The 13,958-nt window shown below is 36.1% G+C and overlaps 4 protein-coding genes across 4 annotated transcripts; 1 reads left to right on the top strand and 3 right to left on the bottom strand.

Annotated features, from left to right (window-relative positions):
• Positions 1 to 260: 260 nt before the first annotated feature.
• LOC132298708 (formate dehydrogenase, mitochondrial-like) lies at positions 261 to 2,655 on the top strand. The gene is made up of 6 exons (XM_059795090.1): positions 261 to 347; positions 628 to 799; positions 898 to 1,438; positions 1,531 to 1,655; positions 1,742 to 1,854; positions 1,971 to 2,655. Exons 1-6 carry the CDS (start codon positions 261 to 263, stop codon positions 2,082 to 2,084), a joined length of 1,152 nt encoding a protein of 383 aa, XP_059651073.1. The 3' UTR covers positions 2,085 to 2,655.
• Positions 2,590 to 3,783, bottom strand: LOC132301313 (protein FAR1-RELATED SEQUENCE 9-like). Its single transcript, XM_059798578.1, has 3 exons — positions 3,061 to 3,783; positions 2,868 to 2,948; positions 2,590 to 2,595 (listed from the first exon to the last, which is right to left on the bottom strand). Exons 1-3 carry the CDS (start codon positions 3,781 to 3,783, stop codon positions 2,590 to 2,592), a joined length of 810 nt encoding a protein of 269 aa, XP_059654561.1.
• Positions 3,784 to 3,801: 18 nt separating this feature from the next.
• Positions 3,802 to 5,273, bottom strand: LOC132301312 (protein FAR1-RELATED SEQUENCE 5-like). Its single transcript, XM_059798576.1, has 2 exons — positions 5,040 to 5,273; positions 3,802 to 4,797 (listed from the first exon to the last, which is right to left on the bottom strand). The coding sequence occupies exons 1-2, from the start codon at positions 5,271 to 5,273 to the stop codon at positions 3,802 to 3,804; spliced, it is 1,230 nt and encodes a 409-aa protein (XP_059654559.1).
• A 6,304-nt stretch (positions 5,274 to 11,577) lies between these two features.
• LOC132300012 (scopoletin glucosyltransferase-like) lies at positions 11,578 to 13,330 on the bottom strand. The gene has a single exon (XM_059796937.1). The coding sequence runs from the start codon at positions 13,160 to 13,162 to the stop codon at positions 11,723 to 11,725; it is 1,440 nt and encodes a 479-aa protein (XP_059652920.1). The 5' UTR covers positions 13,163 to 13,330; the 3' UTR covers positions 11,578 to 11,722.
• Positions 13,331 to 13,958: the final 628 nt, after the last annotated feature.

Raw genomic sequence — 13,958 nt, 5'->3', positions numbered from 1 at the left:
TACAGAGGATGAAAAATGAGCTCAGAAAAATTAGGAGTAAAACTAGCGCCGTGACCAACATTTCACATGCAAATCCAAGACTTTTGACTTCGCCTTGTAAAACTAGGCTGTATAGAACATTTCACACTAAAATCCAACAAAAACAGCTGGTTCTGGTTTTGACTCTGCCTCCCATATTTTTTTTCGGAAATTAGTTTTGATTCGCCTATAAAACATGACAATGCGTTATAAACTCTCAATTCAAATCACAAGTGAGAGATATGGCGATGAATCGTGTAGCCGCGTCTGCAATTCGGGCATTCGCTTCACCTGGAAATTCATCTTCATTGATTCTTAATAGACAACTTGTAAGCCATTTTAACATCTCGCAATCTCGTGTCTCATTTATCGACATGTAACAATTGACCATTAGACATGAGCGTGAGCTCACCATAGCTTGAGAGCTGACACTCACCTTTCTTAATATGTTGTTACGGTGGTTAAGTTTAGAGAATTTCTTATTTTTAAAAAATTAATATGGAGTTGGACCAATCTGGTGGAGCCCATACCATCCATTCACAATGTTTTATTTTGAATCTGTCCAAGTATGCCTTGTTCTTAAATGGTTGTGTGTCTCATTGTAAACAGTCCTCTTCTGGAAGCAAAAAGATAGTTGGTGTGTTCTACAAAGCAAATGAATATGCTTCCATGAATCCCAATTTTGTTGGGTGTGCAGAAAATGCCTTGGGCATAAAGGACTGGTTGGAATCCAAAGGTCACCACTACATTGTCACTGATGACAAAGAAGGCCCTAATTGTGGTAAGTGTGTCAACAACAATATTACTCTATGTATTTTATTGCATTCTTGATTGTAGAGGCTAACCAAGATCTTGTGTTTATATGATTCTTTCTTGCAGAACTTGAAAAGCATATTCCGGATCTCCACGTGCTGATAACCACCCCTTTCCATCCGGCCTACGTTACAGCTGAAAGGATCAAGAAGGCCAAGAATTTGCAACTTCTGCTCACAGCTGGAATTGGGTCTGACCATGTTGATTTGAAGGCTGCAGCTGCTGCAGGTTTAACGGTTGCAGAAGTCACTGGAAGCAACGTCGTGTCGGTTGCAGAGGATGAGCTCATGAGAATCCTGGTTCTTTGCAGGAATTATCTGGCGGGATACAATCAAATTTGCAAGGGTGACTGGAATGTTGCAGGTTGTTCTTATAGAGCTTATGATCTTCAAGGAAAGACTGTGGGAACTGTTGGTTGTGGACGTATTGGTAAGCTTTTGCTTCAACGGTTGAAGGCTTTCGACTGCAATCTACTGTATCATGATCGGCTCAAGATGGATGCGGAAATGGAGAAATTAACAGGGGCAAAGTATGAGGAGAATATGGACTCCATGCTTCCCAAATGTGACATAGTTGTCATCAACACACCTCTTACCGAGAAAACCAAGTAAGCCCTTTCAAGACATTATAAATGTTGTTTGACGTACATTTTTGAACTGTAATAAAAACTAATGAGGATAAATACTGGATTGGCTTTAGAGGGATGTTCGACAAAGCTAGGATTGGTAAGCTGAAGAAGGGAGTTCTAATTGTTAACAATGCTCGAGGAGCAATCATGGATACACAAGCTGTTGTTGACGCTTGCAATAGCGGACATATTGCTGGTAATTTCCAACATTTTGAATTTTACGAGATATGGATGTTGTGAGTACATGCAACATTTAACTAGTGTTTTCCTTTTGATTCATAGGTTATAGTGGAGATGTTTGGAATCCACAACCAGCTCCAAAGGACCACCCTTGGCGATACATGCAAAACCAAGCTATGACCCCTCATTTTTCTGGCACTACAATTGATGCTCAGGTATATATTCAAGCTTTAATTTTTTAAAAAATATATTGTTTTATATTTCAATATAGTTGCTTCTTTTGTTGTGTTTCTTATTTGTAACTCAAATACAAAAAATTGGAATGATGCAGCTGCGATACGCGGCGGGAACGAAGGACATGCTGGATAGGTGGTTCAAGGGAGAAGATTTTCCAGCTCCAAATTACATTGTCAAGGCTGGTGAACTAGCAAGCCAGTACCGTTAATGGGAGATGATGGTAGCAAGGCTTGTGCTCAAGTTGTTCTCACATTTTGATCTTGAACTAAAAGAGGTCTGCATCTGCTGCTTGACTTTGTTGTCAGCAAGCAAGTATAAATAATATATACACTGTTCTATTATTATAGAGCTGCAAGGAGTGATCAACGCATGCAATTGTACCAATCTCTCACCCAACTTAATAATATATACATCTTTTATTATATAGCATGGTATTTTGTTGATGCATTGCGTTTATGATTTTGAGAGAAACCCTCCATTGAGCAACAATTTAAAGCTATCCCAATGAATAAGTTTAGTCCTATTTTTTTTTTTTTTTTTATTATAATGATCAAGACAGTTTTACCATTTTTATGACTCGTTTCAGACTTCGATTTCATGAAGTTTGTAAGCTTAAGAACTCTCAATGAAAAATACAACCATCACTAAGCTCTCACAGTTCAATATAAACATAAACTATTTTTCTACAGTACAGTTGGTTTTTTAGTGATAATTCAACTCTAATTTTGACAGTAACTCATGAATAATGATGTTAAAAGGCATTGCTTAAAATACACTTAAATCACTTTAGCTTATTCCAAATCTAACAAGTTTCAGCTTAAGTTACTATGGTATTTTATGTTGCATTATTTTTTCCTATTCACTAAGAAAGGAACAACTAAATGAAAATGACGAGTGAAGTGCATATAAGAATCGGCAAGTTATAAATATAACCAAAAAGTTAAATAAATAAAATTAGACAAGTTATAATAAATATTTTTTTTTGTCTTACTTGAGTCAAAACATCAGCGGTTTGAATTCCACATCCAACATCACTTAGCTCGAATGAATTACCACTATTGAGTGTAGAACCCTGTATATATATATACATACTAGTAAGTTTACCTTGACACATAATCACCCCCCCCCCCAAAAAAATAATAATAATCATAAGTTAATTTCTTCTTTAAATTTAAAATGAATACCTTAATGGATACGTGTTGACTCATAGGTGTTGTGGTCGATTTAATGTGTGATTTACGCCTCCGTTTTTCAAGTGAGCTTTTCAGTCGACCCCGTGGACTTCCAACAGTGGCTTTCTTTTTGACCCCATAAACTTCTTTTGCCACATAATTGGCAAGTGGATCCCCGATACTTCCATCATCTAGAGAAAGTGTTTTCTTCATTAACTCTAAATCCTTAAGCAATTGAATAGAACGTTCATGTGCATATGCAGATAGCTTCTCATGTTCTGCTGCCAAAGTTGCAATCTCACGAAAATTGCGACACAAATTACTATAACGCTTTCCCATAGACTCCTTTGGACTATCATTAGACTTGATCACATGATAATTAATGATACTTCTAGCTTTGGCATCTCCCGTCCACCTCTTCATGATGTATTGAGACAGAATTCTTTTGATATTTTTCTTATCTAACACCTTCAATGCATGTGCGCATAGTATGCCAACAAAAGTGAACTTCATACAACTGCACGTGACTGTTTCTGTTGAACCCTTAAATTTGACCAAATGCTCTCTAGATTTGCCAACAGAAGATACTTTGTACTCAGATGTCATCCCAACTTTACCAACTTTATATATACAATAATTGCCCCAACTCATGTACTCTCTCTGAAACAATTCAAAAACCTCTGGGGTATAAACCTCTACTGCATGTTTTAACATCTCTGCATTGGTTAATAACATTGGTGTAGTTCACGTAATCTAGAAATCTGCATGTAATTCTTCGTATCGTCGATCTGCCAAAAACCTCTCATAATGTTCAAAGAATCTTAAAAGGTCATGTCTAGGTTTTAAGTAGTTCTTCAACACATTGTTCATACTTTCACTGCGTTGTGTGCTTTTCATATCTACAGTAAAAGTGTGTCGTCCGTACACCATTGCCCATTTTTCTCTTACTTCAAATAAATCCTTCAACCTTTTATTCTTCTTTAAACAATAATTCTCAAGCATGTTATTCCAAGCCAATAACCAATCGTCTTCATCTTCATAGTCATATACACACTTGCTAAGATCGTGAGCAAATTCGCTTGATCTATGAAACACATGACTCAAATTCTTGGCAGGGTTCTGATAAATGTGCAAAACACACAATCGATGGTGAGTTTCAGAAAACACATTTGAAATTGCTTTGGCCATTGCTGCAGATTGATCTGTAAGAATTGTCTTTGGTTGTTTTCCAGACATGGCACCAAGAAAAGGCTCAAATAACCACTTAAACGAATCAGCGGTTTCATCATATAATAAAGCTGCACCAAATATCACTGTTTGCTTATGATGATTAACTCCAATAAATGGTGCAAAAGGTCGGCCATAATCATTTGTTCGATAAGTTGTGTCAAAGCAAATAACATCTCCAAAGAGGCCATAATCAGCCACTGAACGTGCATCTGCCCAAAAAATATTGGTGATCATATCATCCTCATCCAGTTGAAGTGAATAAAAATAAGATGAATTCTCTGATTGCATCTCCTGAAAATATTGCAATATAGCCCCAGCATCTCCCTTTTCCATTGTTGTATTTCGTTTTCTATGCATGTAATTTCTGTAATCTTTATCCAAAAATCCAAGATGCTCTCGTCCTCCAACTTCTCTGCTCATTAAATCTACAGTTGCTTTAATTGGTATTCTCGATTTATTTGCATCATCTGCATGTACTTTTTGAGCTCTAGATATACTTCGATTAACTCTTAGCATGTGCTTCATAGGAGTACAATCAATTCATGATTATGGCATCCATGGAACGAAACAATCTTGGATTTCCCATTTTTTTGAAGTAGACATGTCATATTGGCCTCACAACCAACCCTCGAAATTGGTTGATGATACAATGAATTTTTATATCGTTTGTCTTCTTTTCTATGACCTTGTTTTGAACAACAAAAGGTAACCCTTGTCATGAATCCCTTTGAATTTTTTTTTTTTTGATGATGTTTTCTGACATCGAAACCAATTTTTCCACCATATTTGACATAAAACTCATACGGACTATCGTCTGAGCTAAATTCCATCCCAAGTGTTGGTTCTTCACTTCTCTCTTGATTTGCTTTCTTGGATTCATCGCATTTTGAAGATTCTTCATTAGTAGGAGAAGGGCAATAATTATCGGCTTGTAAATTACTTTCGCATTCATCTGGTTGCTCCTTGCTTAAGTTGATATGATCCATGTTCTCCATTACCCTGTATTTAACTAGTTACAAAAATAGGTGGAAAATTGATTTAACTCTAAAACAAAACTAATACAGAGCTTAAAAAAAAATGATCCTGAACCAAGCTTGTATTTAACCTGTACTTACAAAGGCTACGATTTTGTTCTCGGTAGCAGCCATTCACATAATAAAATAGTATTTTTAAAAAATAGAGTTCAAATCAAATGATCTGAACCAATCCATTCAATGGGGATTAAAATATAGAGTGTGGTAAAGGGAGAAGCTGGATGTTGAAGATATGGTCATTTTTAAGTTCTGACTTGTCCACTAAGTTCATATTGAACTCATACAAGAGAGCTGTATTTCACTAGTTTTTTTTTTTTGGCTGGCTATATATAATCTATTTTAGTTGTACAAAACTAAATAGAAGTAATTCTACAATACTAAAAAATTCAACTAAACCAAACATATCTAAGATTACATGGACAATCTTACTGCAAATGCCATAGGTTTTATATGGACAATCTTACTGAATTTTTTTTTTTTTTTTTTTTTTTAACGAAACAGAACGTAGTAAATGTCATTACCCAGTTTTTTGTGTTTAACAACTAACTGATGAATACCAAACTTCGCATACAAATATGATTCTTGCAAGTTAGATATTTAAAATATAAAATCAGAAGAGGGCATCTAAATAATTGATCCCACTAGAAATTCAATACCTAATTGAAAGAGAAAATATAGTTACTTACCTCAAAACTTCTTGATCTTCTCTTTCCTCCTCTGCGCACATCTATTTCTCTTCTTCTTCTTCCGGTTCTCCGGAGACGCGAGAGGGGTTTCTCTCTCTAAAAATATGAGAGCGCGAGAGAGGGGTGAGGGAGAGGCGGATGAGATTTGGGAAGCGTGAGAACAAGGGGGAGAGGAGAGAATTAAGATTTGATTCGAATTCATTTGGTTTAAACTGATTAGTTATCAAATTATTTAATTTTTATTATTTTAAATATAAGTATACTTGTCATTTTAATATTGCGCCACATACACGGTGAGTATAAGTTTTTTATTTGAGTAAGCAAATATTGTCCGATTGAAAGAATAAAGTTGTCTGCCTAGTTGTACCAATCTACATTTGACTAGTGATTGTCGGCTAATGTCAAGTGAACAGCGGTCGGCAAAATTAACATATTTCTTACGAAATTGAAAAAAAAAAAAAAAAAAAAAGAAGAAAAGAATTACACTCACTTTTCCTATGTTTTGGGCAAAATTATTTTGACACTTTCTGGGTTTTGGCACTTGTGCTGAATGACATCCTAACGTTACATTTATTTTTCTACAGATTCATTGATCAAATTTTATAATATGACAATATTACCCTTTTCCTTGTTTAAAAAGACAATAATAACCTTATAATAAAATGAAAAATATATAATAATAATAAGTAATAGAGAGGAAGAATAATCAATGAAAGTTACTGTACGTGATTGCATCATCAATCCACAGGAACTTATATGTTCCCCAAACAAAACCAACACCACCATTTTATTTCTCTCTCATTCTGCAATTAGGATTACGATAAATCTGTTGATGACTTGCTCTGGTTGTTCACTTGCGGACTTGATTTCAATTTCTTTGTTAAGGTTTTGATTCAGCAAAAGAGGGTTTTGAGTTTTTTTTTTTTTTAAACGATCAATCATATACACAGATCCCATGAACCATCATCAAGATGAAGAACAACAACAAGAAGAAGGACCGCTGCCATTAGCTACCTCTGCAACCCAATATACTAACACCACACCCTAAAACCCATTTCCCTTCAGTCGCATAAAACCCAAACAAGACACCATCGCCACTATGGCAAAGCCGTCATGAACCATTCAACAACCGCTACAACAACCCTCACCATCGCCTATTGTCCCTTAAGCCGTCACATCATCAGATTGTTGACATGTTAGCGCTGCTATCCTCTTCTTCGCTGTCTCGATGTCGCCGAAGCACTTTTCATCGTCACTCGCACTGTCGCCGTCCAGTTTCAGATGGTGTTGATGTTATTAGATTTCCAAGATGAGTTGACGGAATTAACCTGGCCTTTACCTAGCAAAGGAGGAGGGAATTAAGTTGGCCTTCGCCTAAAAATTTAAAAATACGTAGTAATGTCAAAGTCGTGTCTTTTCTTAAATCACAAATTTTTTTTAAACAGTTGTTAGTATTCATGCACTTATTCTCACTCCTGTGAGACTTAAAAAGTTTATAGCCTTTGTGCTCTGCTCGCGCTTGCGTGATTTAGGTCTTTTTCAATCTTTACAAGCAAAAATTCACACCAATTTCCTTTCATTTTAGTAAAATTAAAGCATTCTGTTTGGATGCTATAAATTAGGGGTTTGGCTAGGAAAGGAGTTGATGATGTCTTTTAAGGGTGCACATGGTTCGATTCAGTTCTGACATGAATTGAAACCAGTCACAATAGTTTCTTAAAAATGGAATCATGGAATTGAAATTGGAACCGCGTGTATATGGAACCGAACTGTGCGATTCCATGGTTCCTCACCTATATACTTTTTTGCTGTTGATCAACAGTAGATCAGAGAAGTCGTGTGGCCGTCTGAAATGATGTGTGAGTGTAGATCGAAAAGGTTGTCACAAAAAACAGTCGAAGAGGCGGTGTCACATCGCACTGTCGCTGACTTAGATGGTTCCAGTTCTCTCTCTCTCTCCCTCTCCAATAACTAATTAAGCGAAGGATAATGCTTAACTATTCACTGATGAGTAGAGTGAAACTATTCACCCTTATGTGGTCTAATAATAAAATAACACATTACATAGTATCCAACCACAATAACTAATTAAGGGAATCGCATTAAAACTGTGCACATGGGCGTGGGCTAGACTCTAGGTGGCTGCCCCAAACATGTTGCAGTATCGTGGGCCATTTGGGGCCCAATTGGCCGTACTCTGCACCAATAAAGCATGTCGCAGTATCCAACCACAATAACTAATTAAGGGCTTGTTTGGAAGTTTTTTCTACCCTCAATTCTGAAAAAGCAGAAATAAAAGTAGAATTATGTTTAATAAAATTGATTCTGATTTCTATAAAGAGAAAGTGAAATCAATTTGAATGAAGAAAGTGAAAACTGACTTTTTTTTATGCTTTCTGTACTTTTTGCACTATTGCGGGAAATTGATTCCTGCACTGTTACACACGGGTCACTGTTCATTCTAAATAAGCTGTGCGTGATTTGCCGTCTCGTTTATAACATCTCTCTTCTCTCCATGCTCGCCGCTCTTATCTTCACTACACTCTCTTCCAACCATATATCATCCCTGAATCCACCATAATCGAACCCAGATCAAGGCAAGCCACTTCTGTAACACCCACAGTGGAATCTTCAATTTCTTTGATGAGGCTGAGGTCCACGATTCCGGCATCGGAAGAGAGATACAGATGTGAATTCAACTAGATTCACACCTATATACAGAGGTTGTATACATACATACACACACACACACACACACATATATATATATACATGTTTGTAATCATTTGTGACCCATCTCTTACACACAAGATTAGGAAAACAAAATTAAAATTAAAATAATTTCGATACTACTACCATTTCTAGAGAGAGAAAGGGGTGAGAGTATCAATGGCGCAGAAGAAGCAGAAGACTCCTAAGGTGAGCCGAAACCCAGATCTGATTCGGGGCATCAACAAGTACTCTCGCTCCCAGATGTAACACAAGAGAGGTCTCTGGGCCATCAAGGCCAAAAATGGCGGCACTTTCCCTCGCCACGATAAGAAGCCCGTTGAGGCTAAGCCCGCCGAGAAGCAGCCGAAGTTCTACCCCTCTTGTCGACAAGCGCAAACCCAGATCTCTTTCTCCCAATATATATATATATATCGTGTTCACACTTTACTTTATGAAAATAATAATAATAATAATAATTAAATTAAATTAAAATTAAAATTAAAGTTATTAAACTTACTTTATATTTAAGTAAAAGAAATTATTGAATAATATTTTATTTTCTATTTTAGTTCAAGAAATCAAAAAAATAATTTTACTTTTAAAAAAAATGAAAACAAGAAAGTGAAACCGTTAATAAACGGAATCACATCGAAACTGTGCAGATGGGCGTGGGCTGGACTCTAGGTGGCTGCCCCAAACATGTCGCAGTATCGTCGGCCATGTGGGGCCCAATTGGCAATACTCTCTGCACCCAATAAAGCATGTAGCAGTATCCAACCACAATAACTAATTAAGGGAATAACTGTGCAGATGGGCGTGCGCTGGACTCTAGGTGGCTGCCCCAAACATGCCGCAATCGCATTGAAACTGTGCAGATGGGCGTGGGTTGGACTCTAGGTGGCTGCCCCAAACATGTCGCAATCGCATTGAAACTGTGCAGATGGGCGTGGGCTGAACTCTAGGTGGCTGCCCCAATTGACCGTATTCTCTGCACCAATAAAGCCAAGCACATTGTCACGGGCTTAGAATTAGGCGGGACGTCACAACATGCTTTCCTCTCAGTTGACTTTTCCCACTCCACCACCTTAATCATCTCTCTTCCACTCTTTCTTAAAAAAATAAATAAATAAATAAAATAAATAAAAAAATCATGCTTTATGTGACTAATAAGGTAAAAGGTTTTTCTTTCACAGATTTGCAGATTTCTATTTTTTCTTTTCCTTCCAATTTCATCCATCCAAGCGAAGCCGTAATTTTTCCTGCTTATATTTTCGATCCGTCTTCTCGACCCTTTCACTTGTCTTTCTCATCTTTTTTCTAACCTCATCTCGTCGTGGACTCGTTCATTTGTCTTCTCATCATTTTTCTAACCTCATCTCATCAAATATCTTCTCATCTCCATTTTCTTAATGGGCGAACATTATATTATATATAAGTAAAGTTTATCCATTATTCTTTGTAATTAATTGTATCATTTCCTTTCCTTCTCCTAATTATTCAAACACACTTAACTTTAAAAAGTAGTTTGAACAAATTGCAGCTTATATACGCAGAAGCAAAGAATGTTTGCAATATGGATTAATATTGCCAATAATTACCCCAAAATATCCTTAATAAAATTTGTATATACTAGTATTTTTTTATTTTACTTTAAGGGTATTTTAGGTATTTCAATCTTTAAATTGAGAAAATGTCATTGTTTGCTCAATTTGAAAAATGTAGAAATTTTTTTGAACACCAAAGATTTTTTTTTGGCACATTCATTATGTAATAGGGAGATTTTTTTGCACTTTACTGATAAATAGATTATACCAATAAACTATTAAAGTGATTTAATTTGAAATTTACAGTTGGACTTGAAATGACGAGTATTATTTAACTTGTTTGAGAATAAAAATTTATAACGCTATGTTGAAAAGTATAAAATTGGTGTCTTGAAATTATAATGGGAAGAAATTTAGTTAAAAATTTAACTATTTTGCCTTCAATTCCAACTTCAAAAATACTAATTCTATCTTCCAAATACAACATAAGAAATAATTGATTGAAAACATGTAGGTTCTAGCTTCTTAAATCTTCCATATTGTTTTAAAAATCTTATGAAACATATTTACAAAATAATTTCATTTTATGACCTTATGGTTAAGTCAAATGTTGCAACACTTGGCCAATACTATAATCTAATGTATTTCAATAAATAAGATTCGAGCTCAAGTTAAGTTTATTCTCGAGTATCTGACACAATGAAATTTCTGATCTAATATTCTTTTAGTAGTAAATAAAAACCTTAAAATTCACAACATTTACAAATTTTGTCTAAAGCTGCCACCTGCATCTCTCGGGTCTGCAGAGAGGCATCTAAGATAGTGAAGAGGAGACTTATTAGATGACATACAGATATAATACATACATATATAACAACAAGAAGTTCATGACAAAATTTTACGTTAGAATGTGAAAGTTAGCTAATGCAATCCTCTTCTTTATCAGGATTTTATCTAAAATATTTCTGCAATTGGAATTTGTGACGTTATGTTCCGAATTTTGTGTCGGGTAATAACGACCCATTAGATTCAAGGAATTAGTATTCTCTTATAACATAATATATAAGGGCGTTTAGAATTTGAAGTGGAATATATAAAGTGACAAAGATAAATAGTGAGGGATTGGAACTTGTAAAACTTTATTTTTTGTATTTTTCACGTATTAAAAACTTTTGCCGAATTTTCAGGTTTTGTCAAACCATGCTAAATTTTTATATTATTTATGTGTGGTGTGATTACATTTCTGTAGTGTTTCTTGATTCGCAGCATTGTCATAACAGAATTCATTCTAAAAGCAATAATCAAACAGAAACAGAAAAAACGAAAGCATGAATCGGACATAAATTGTTGATCTTATTCAAGAACTACAAGACATGCATAACAAGACTGGCAAGTTTAAATTATTGAAACAAAGATTACCAGCATCACCCCAACAAGAACAAATTACTAAGCTAATTTTTTTGGCACTTCAATCACGAAATGACCTTAACTCTTCGATTAAGGCATCCAAATCATTGTAAGACGAGCCACCTTCTTCAACAGCCCTCTTCGCCATCTCTCCCAGCACCCTCGATCTGCTTCTGATTTCCTCAGCTTCTTCGCCCACCATTATACGCTTCACCGCCTTCTCTATAGCATCACTCTTCACACTATCTCCCACAAATTTAACCCATCTCTGAACTCCAACTCCAACACCAGTCTTCAGAACCTCAGTAACAAATTTTTCGTTGTAGAACTGTTCAGCAAACACAGGCCAAGTCACCATGGGCACCCCGGCACTCACTGCTTCCAGTGTCGAATTCCAACCACAGTGACTCACGAATCCTCCAACTGCTTTGTGACCAAGAATCAACATCTGGGGTGCCCAACCTCTGATGATTAGTCCCTTCCCTTTCGCCCTCTCTTCGAAACCTTCTGGCAACCAATTTTCGCTATTATCTTCTTCCTCCTCGTCTCTCCTCACTACCCATATAAATTCTTGCCCAGAAGCCTCAAGACCCTTTGCAATCTCCATTAGTTGAGAATCTGGGAATCTCGTCACTGTGCCAAAACATACATATACAACTGAATTAGGTTTCTTGGAATCGAGCCATTTCAAGCATTCATGCGTGTCAATTGATGATTTCTTTCCTCTTGCCGCCTTTTCGTCGTTGTTCCTGTTGGAAAGTACCATCGGGCCAACATGCCATGCTTTCTTTTCCTTCTTGTATAGTTCAGCATAAGCTGGTTCGAGCTCGTAGAAGCTATTGAAAATATTTCCATAGCTTCTGTCTGCGGACTCTCTTGCACTCCCAACCAATCTCGAAAAATCATTTTCGAAACCCAGCCTGATATGATCATGAAGCTGCAGTTTTGTCATGTTGATGTGATCGGGAAGGCCAGGAATTATAAAGGGTTCAGTATCTGATGACAAGTTCTGGTAAGGCTTGTTCTTGGTCACACTGTCCTGTGCACAAGTGGAGAAAAAACATGTACGATAAGCTAATCTAGGAATTCCGTGCTTGGCTGCTAGGTCAGTCGCCCACGGGAAGAACCTATCGGCCACTAGGCCGTTGGGGTGGCATTCTTGTAGAAGCTGTTCCAAGGGTTGTTGGAGCAAGTTTATGGCATGGAAGAATTTGATGTGGAGCTCTGGTGTAGTGACAAGGTCGAGGTTTTCGAGGCCTTCAGGAAGGCCAGCCTCTTTGGCTGGGAATGTGATGGCTCTGATGGTGATCATGTTGGTAGAGAGGCTTTCTGATCTTTGGATTGCTCGGGTAAAGATAGGGACATTGAGAGGAGTGGTGATCATGGTGGCTCTTACGCCACGGGCTGCGAAGAGCTTGGCAAGGTCGATGATTGGAAGCATGTGGCCTTGAGCCATTAGGGGAAAGAAGAAGAGGTGAAGATGTTTAGTTTCAGGATTCATCCTGTTGCCTGTGCAGAGAGAGAAATCTACAGAGAGAGAAAGAGAGAGGAAGTGAGGTATTTTTGATGTGGATGTAACTTCTGATTATATGCAATATATAAGTAGGTTTGTCTGCTGGTGGTATAACTTGCAGTTGACAAAATGTAAGCCATGTGAAACACAAGTGCGATCTAGTTTAATTTATTGTGAAGTTCAAGGCCTATGAAATGATTGTTGAACATGGTATAGAGAATCAAAAGAAAGAGAGTTGGAATTGGTGCGGTTTAAAATAATTGTTTTTGCTTAGTCTTCGTTTCAACGTAAAATATTTTTTAAAAAAAAAATATATTTTTTAGATAAAATATTTTTTTACTTTTATTTTGTTAATATTTGATAAAAACTTACATTGAAATTGAGATCGAACTCATTGAGCCGGACATATAAAATAACTTTTCAAAAATTTATGAATAAATTGTTTCTATTAAATTTTAATATTTTTTTTTCTTCGTCAATATTTTAGGATAACTAAATACTAAAAAATATTTTTTAAAAATATTTTACGTCCAAACAAATAAAACCTTAGTGTAAAATGAACATAATGTATACTTACAAAACATATCTATCAAATTTGAAGACCTGATACTACTTAAAACAGCAATTTTATACTATCTTATAAATTGATATCAACTGAAGATATCATAATCCATTATAAATTAATATCACTTGAAGATACCAATCCTAACTCGTCAGTTAAGTTCAGATGTCATGTTAGGACACCAATCGTGCAAAACATTTTCTCGTTATAAAATGACTTTAA

Source organism: Cornus florida, unplaced genomic scaffold, assembly GCF_030987335.1.
Source record: "Cornus florida cultivar Cherokee Brave unplaced genomic scaffold, ASM3098733v1 CherokeeBrave_3.0.0_Hap2_Chr03, whole genome shotgun sequence".
Taxonomy (NCBI): domain Eukaryota; kingdom Viridiplantae; phylum Streptophyta; class Magnoliopsida; order Cornales; family Cornaceae; genus Cornus; species Cornus florida.
This window is presented reverse-complemented; position numbering and strand designations above follow the sequence as displayed.

Bases quoted from the DNA above. Each gene is read 5' to 3' on its own strand.
- LOC132300012 (XM_059796937.1), bottom strand. From the start codon at position 13,162: ATGAATCCTGAAACTAAACATCTTCACCTCTTCTTCTTTCCCCTAATG.
- LOC132301313 (XM_059798578.1), bottom strand. From the start codon at position 3,783: ATGTTATTAACCAATGCAGAGATGTTAAAACATGCAGTAGAGGTTTAT. The intron at 2,949-3,060 runs GTATTCATTTTA...ATATATATACAG, and splicing joins GTCAACACGTATCCATTAAG to GGTTCTACACTCAATAGTGG.
- LOC132301312 (XM_059798576.1), bottom strand. From the start codon at position 5,273: ATGGAGAACATGGATCATATCAACTTAAGCAAGGAGCAACCAGATGAA. The intron at 4,798-5,039 runs GTCAGAAAACAT...ACTCCTATGAAG, and splicing joins GTGGAAAAATTGGTTTCGAT to CACATGCTAAGAGTTAATCG.
- LOC132298708 (XM_059795090.1), top strand. From the start codon at position 261: ATGGCGATGAATCGTGTAGCCGCGTCTGCAATTCGGGCATTCGCTTCA. The intron at 800-897 runs GTAAGTGTGTCA...TCTTTCTTGCAG, and splicing joins CAAAGAAGGCCCTAATTGTG to AACTTGAAAAGCATATTCCG. The intron at 1,656-1,741 runs GTAATTTCCAAC...TTTGATTCATAG, and splicing joins CAATAGCGGACATATTGCTG to GTTATAGTGGAGATGTTTGG.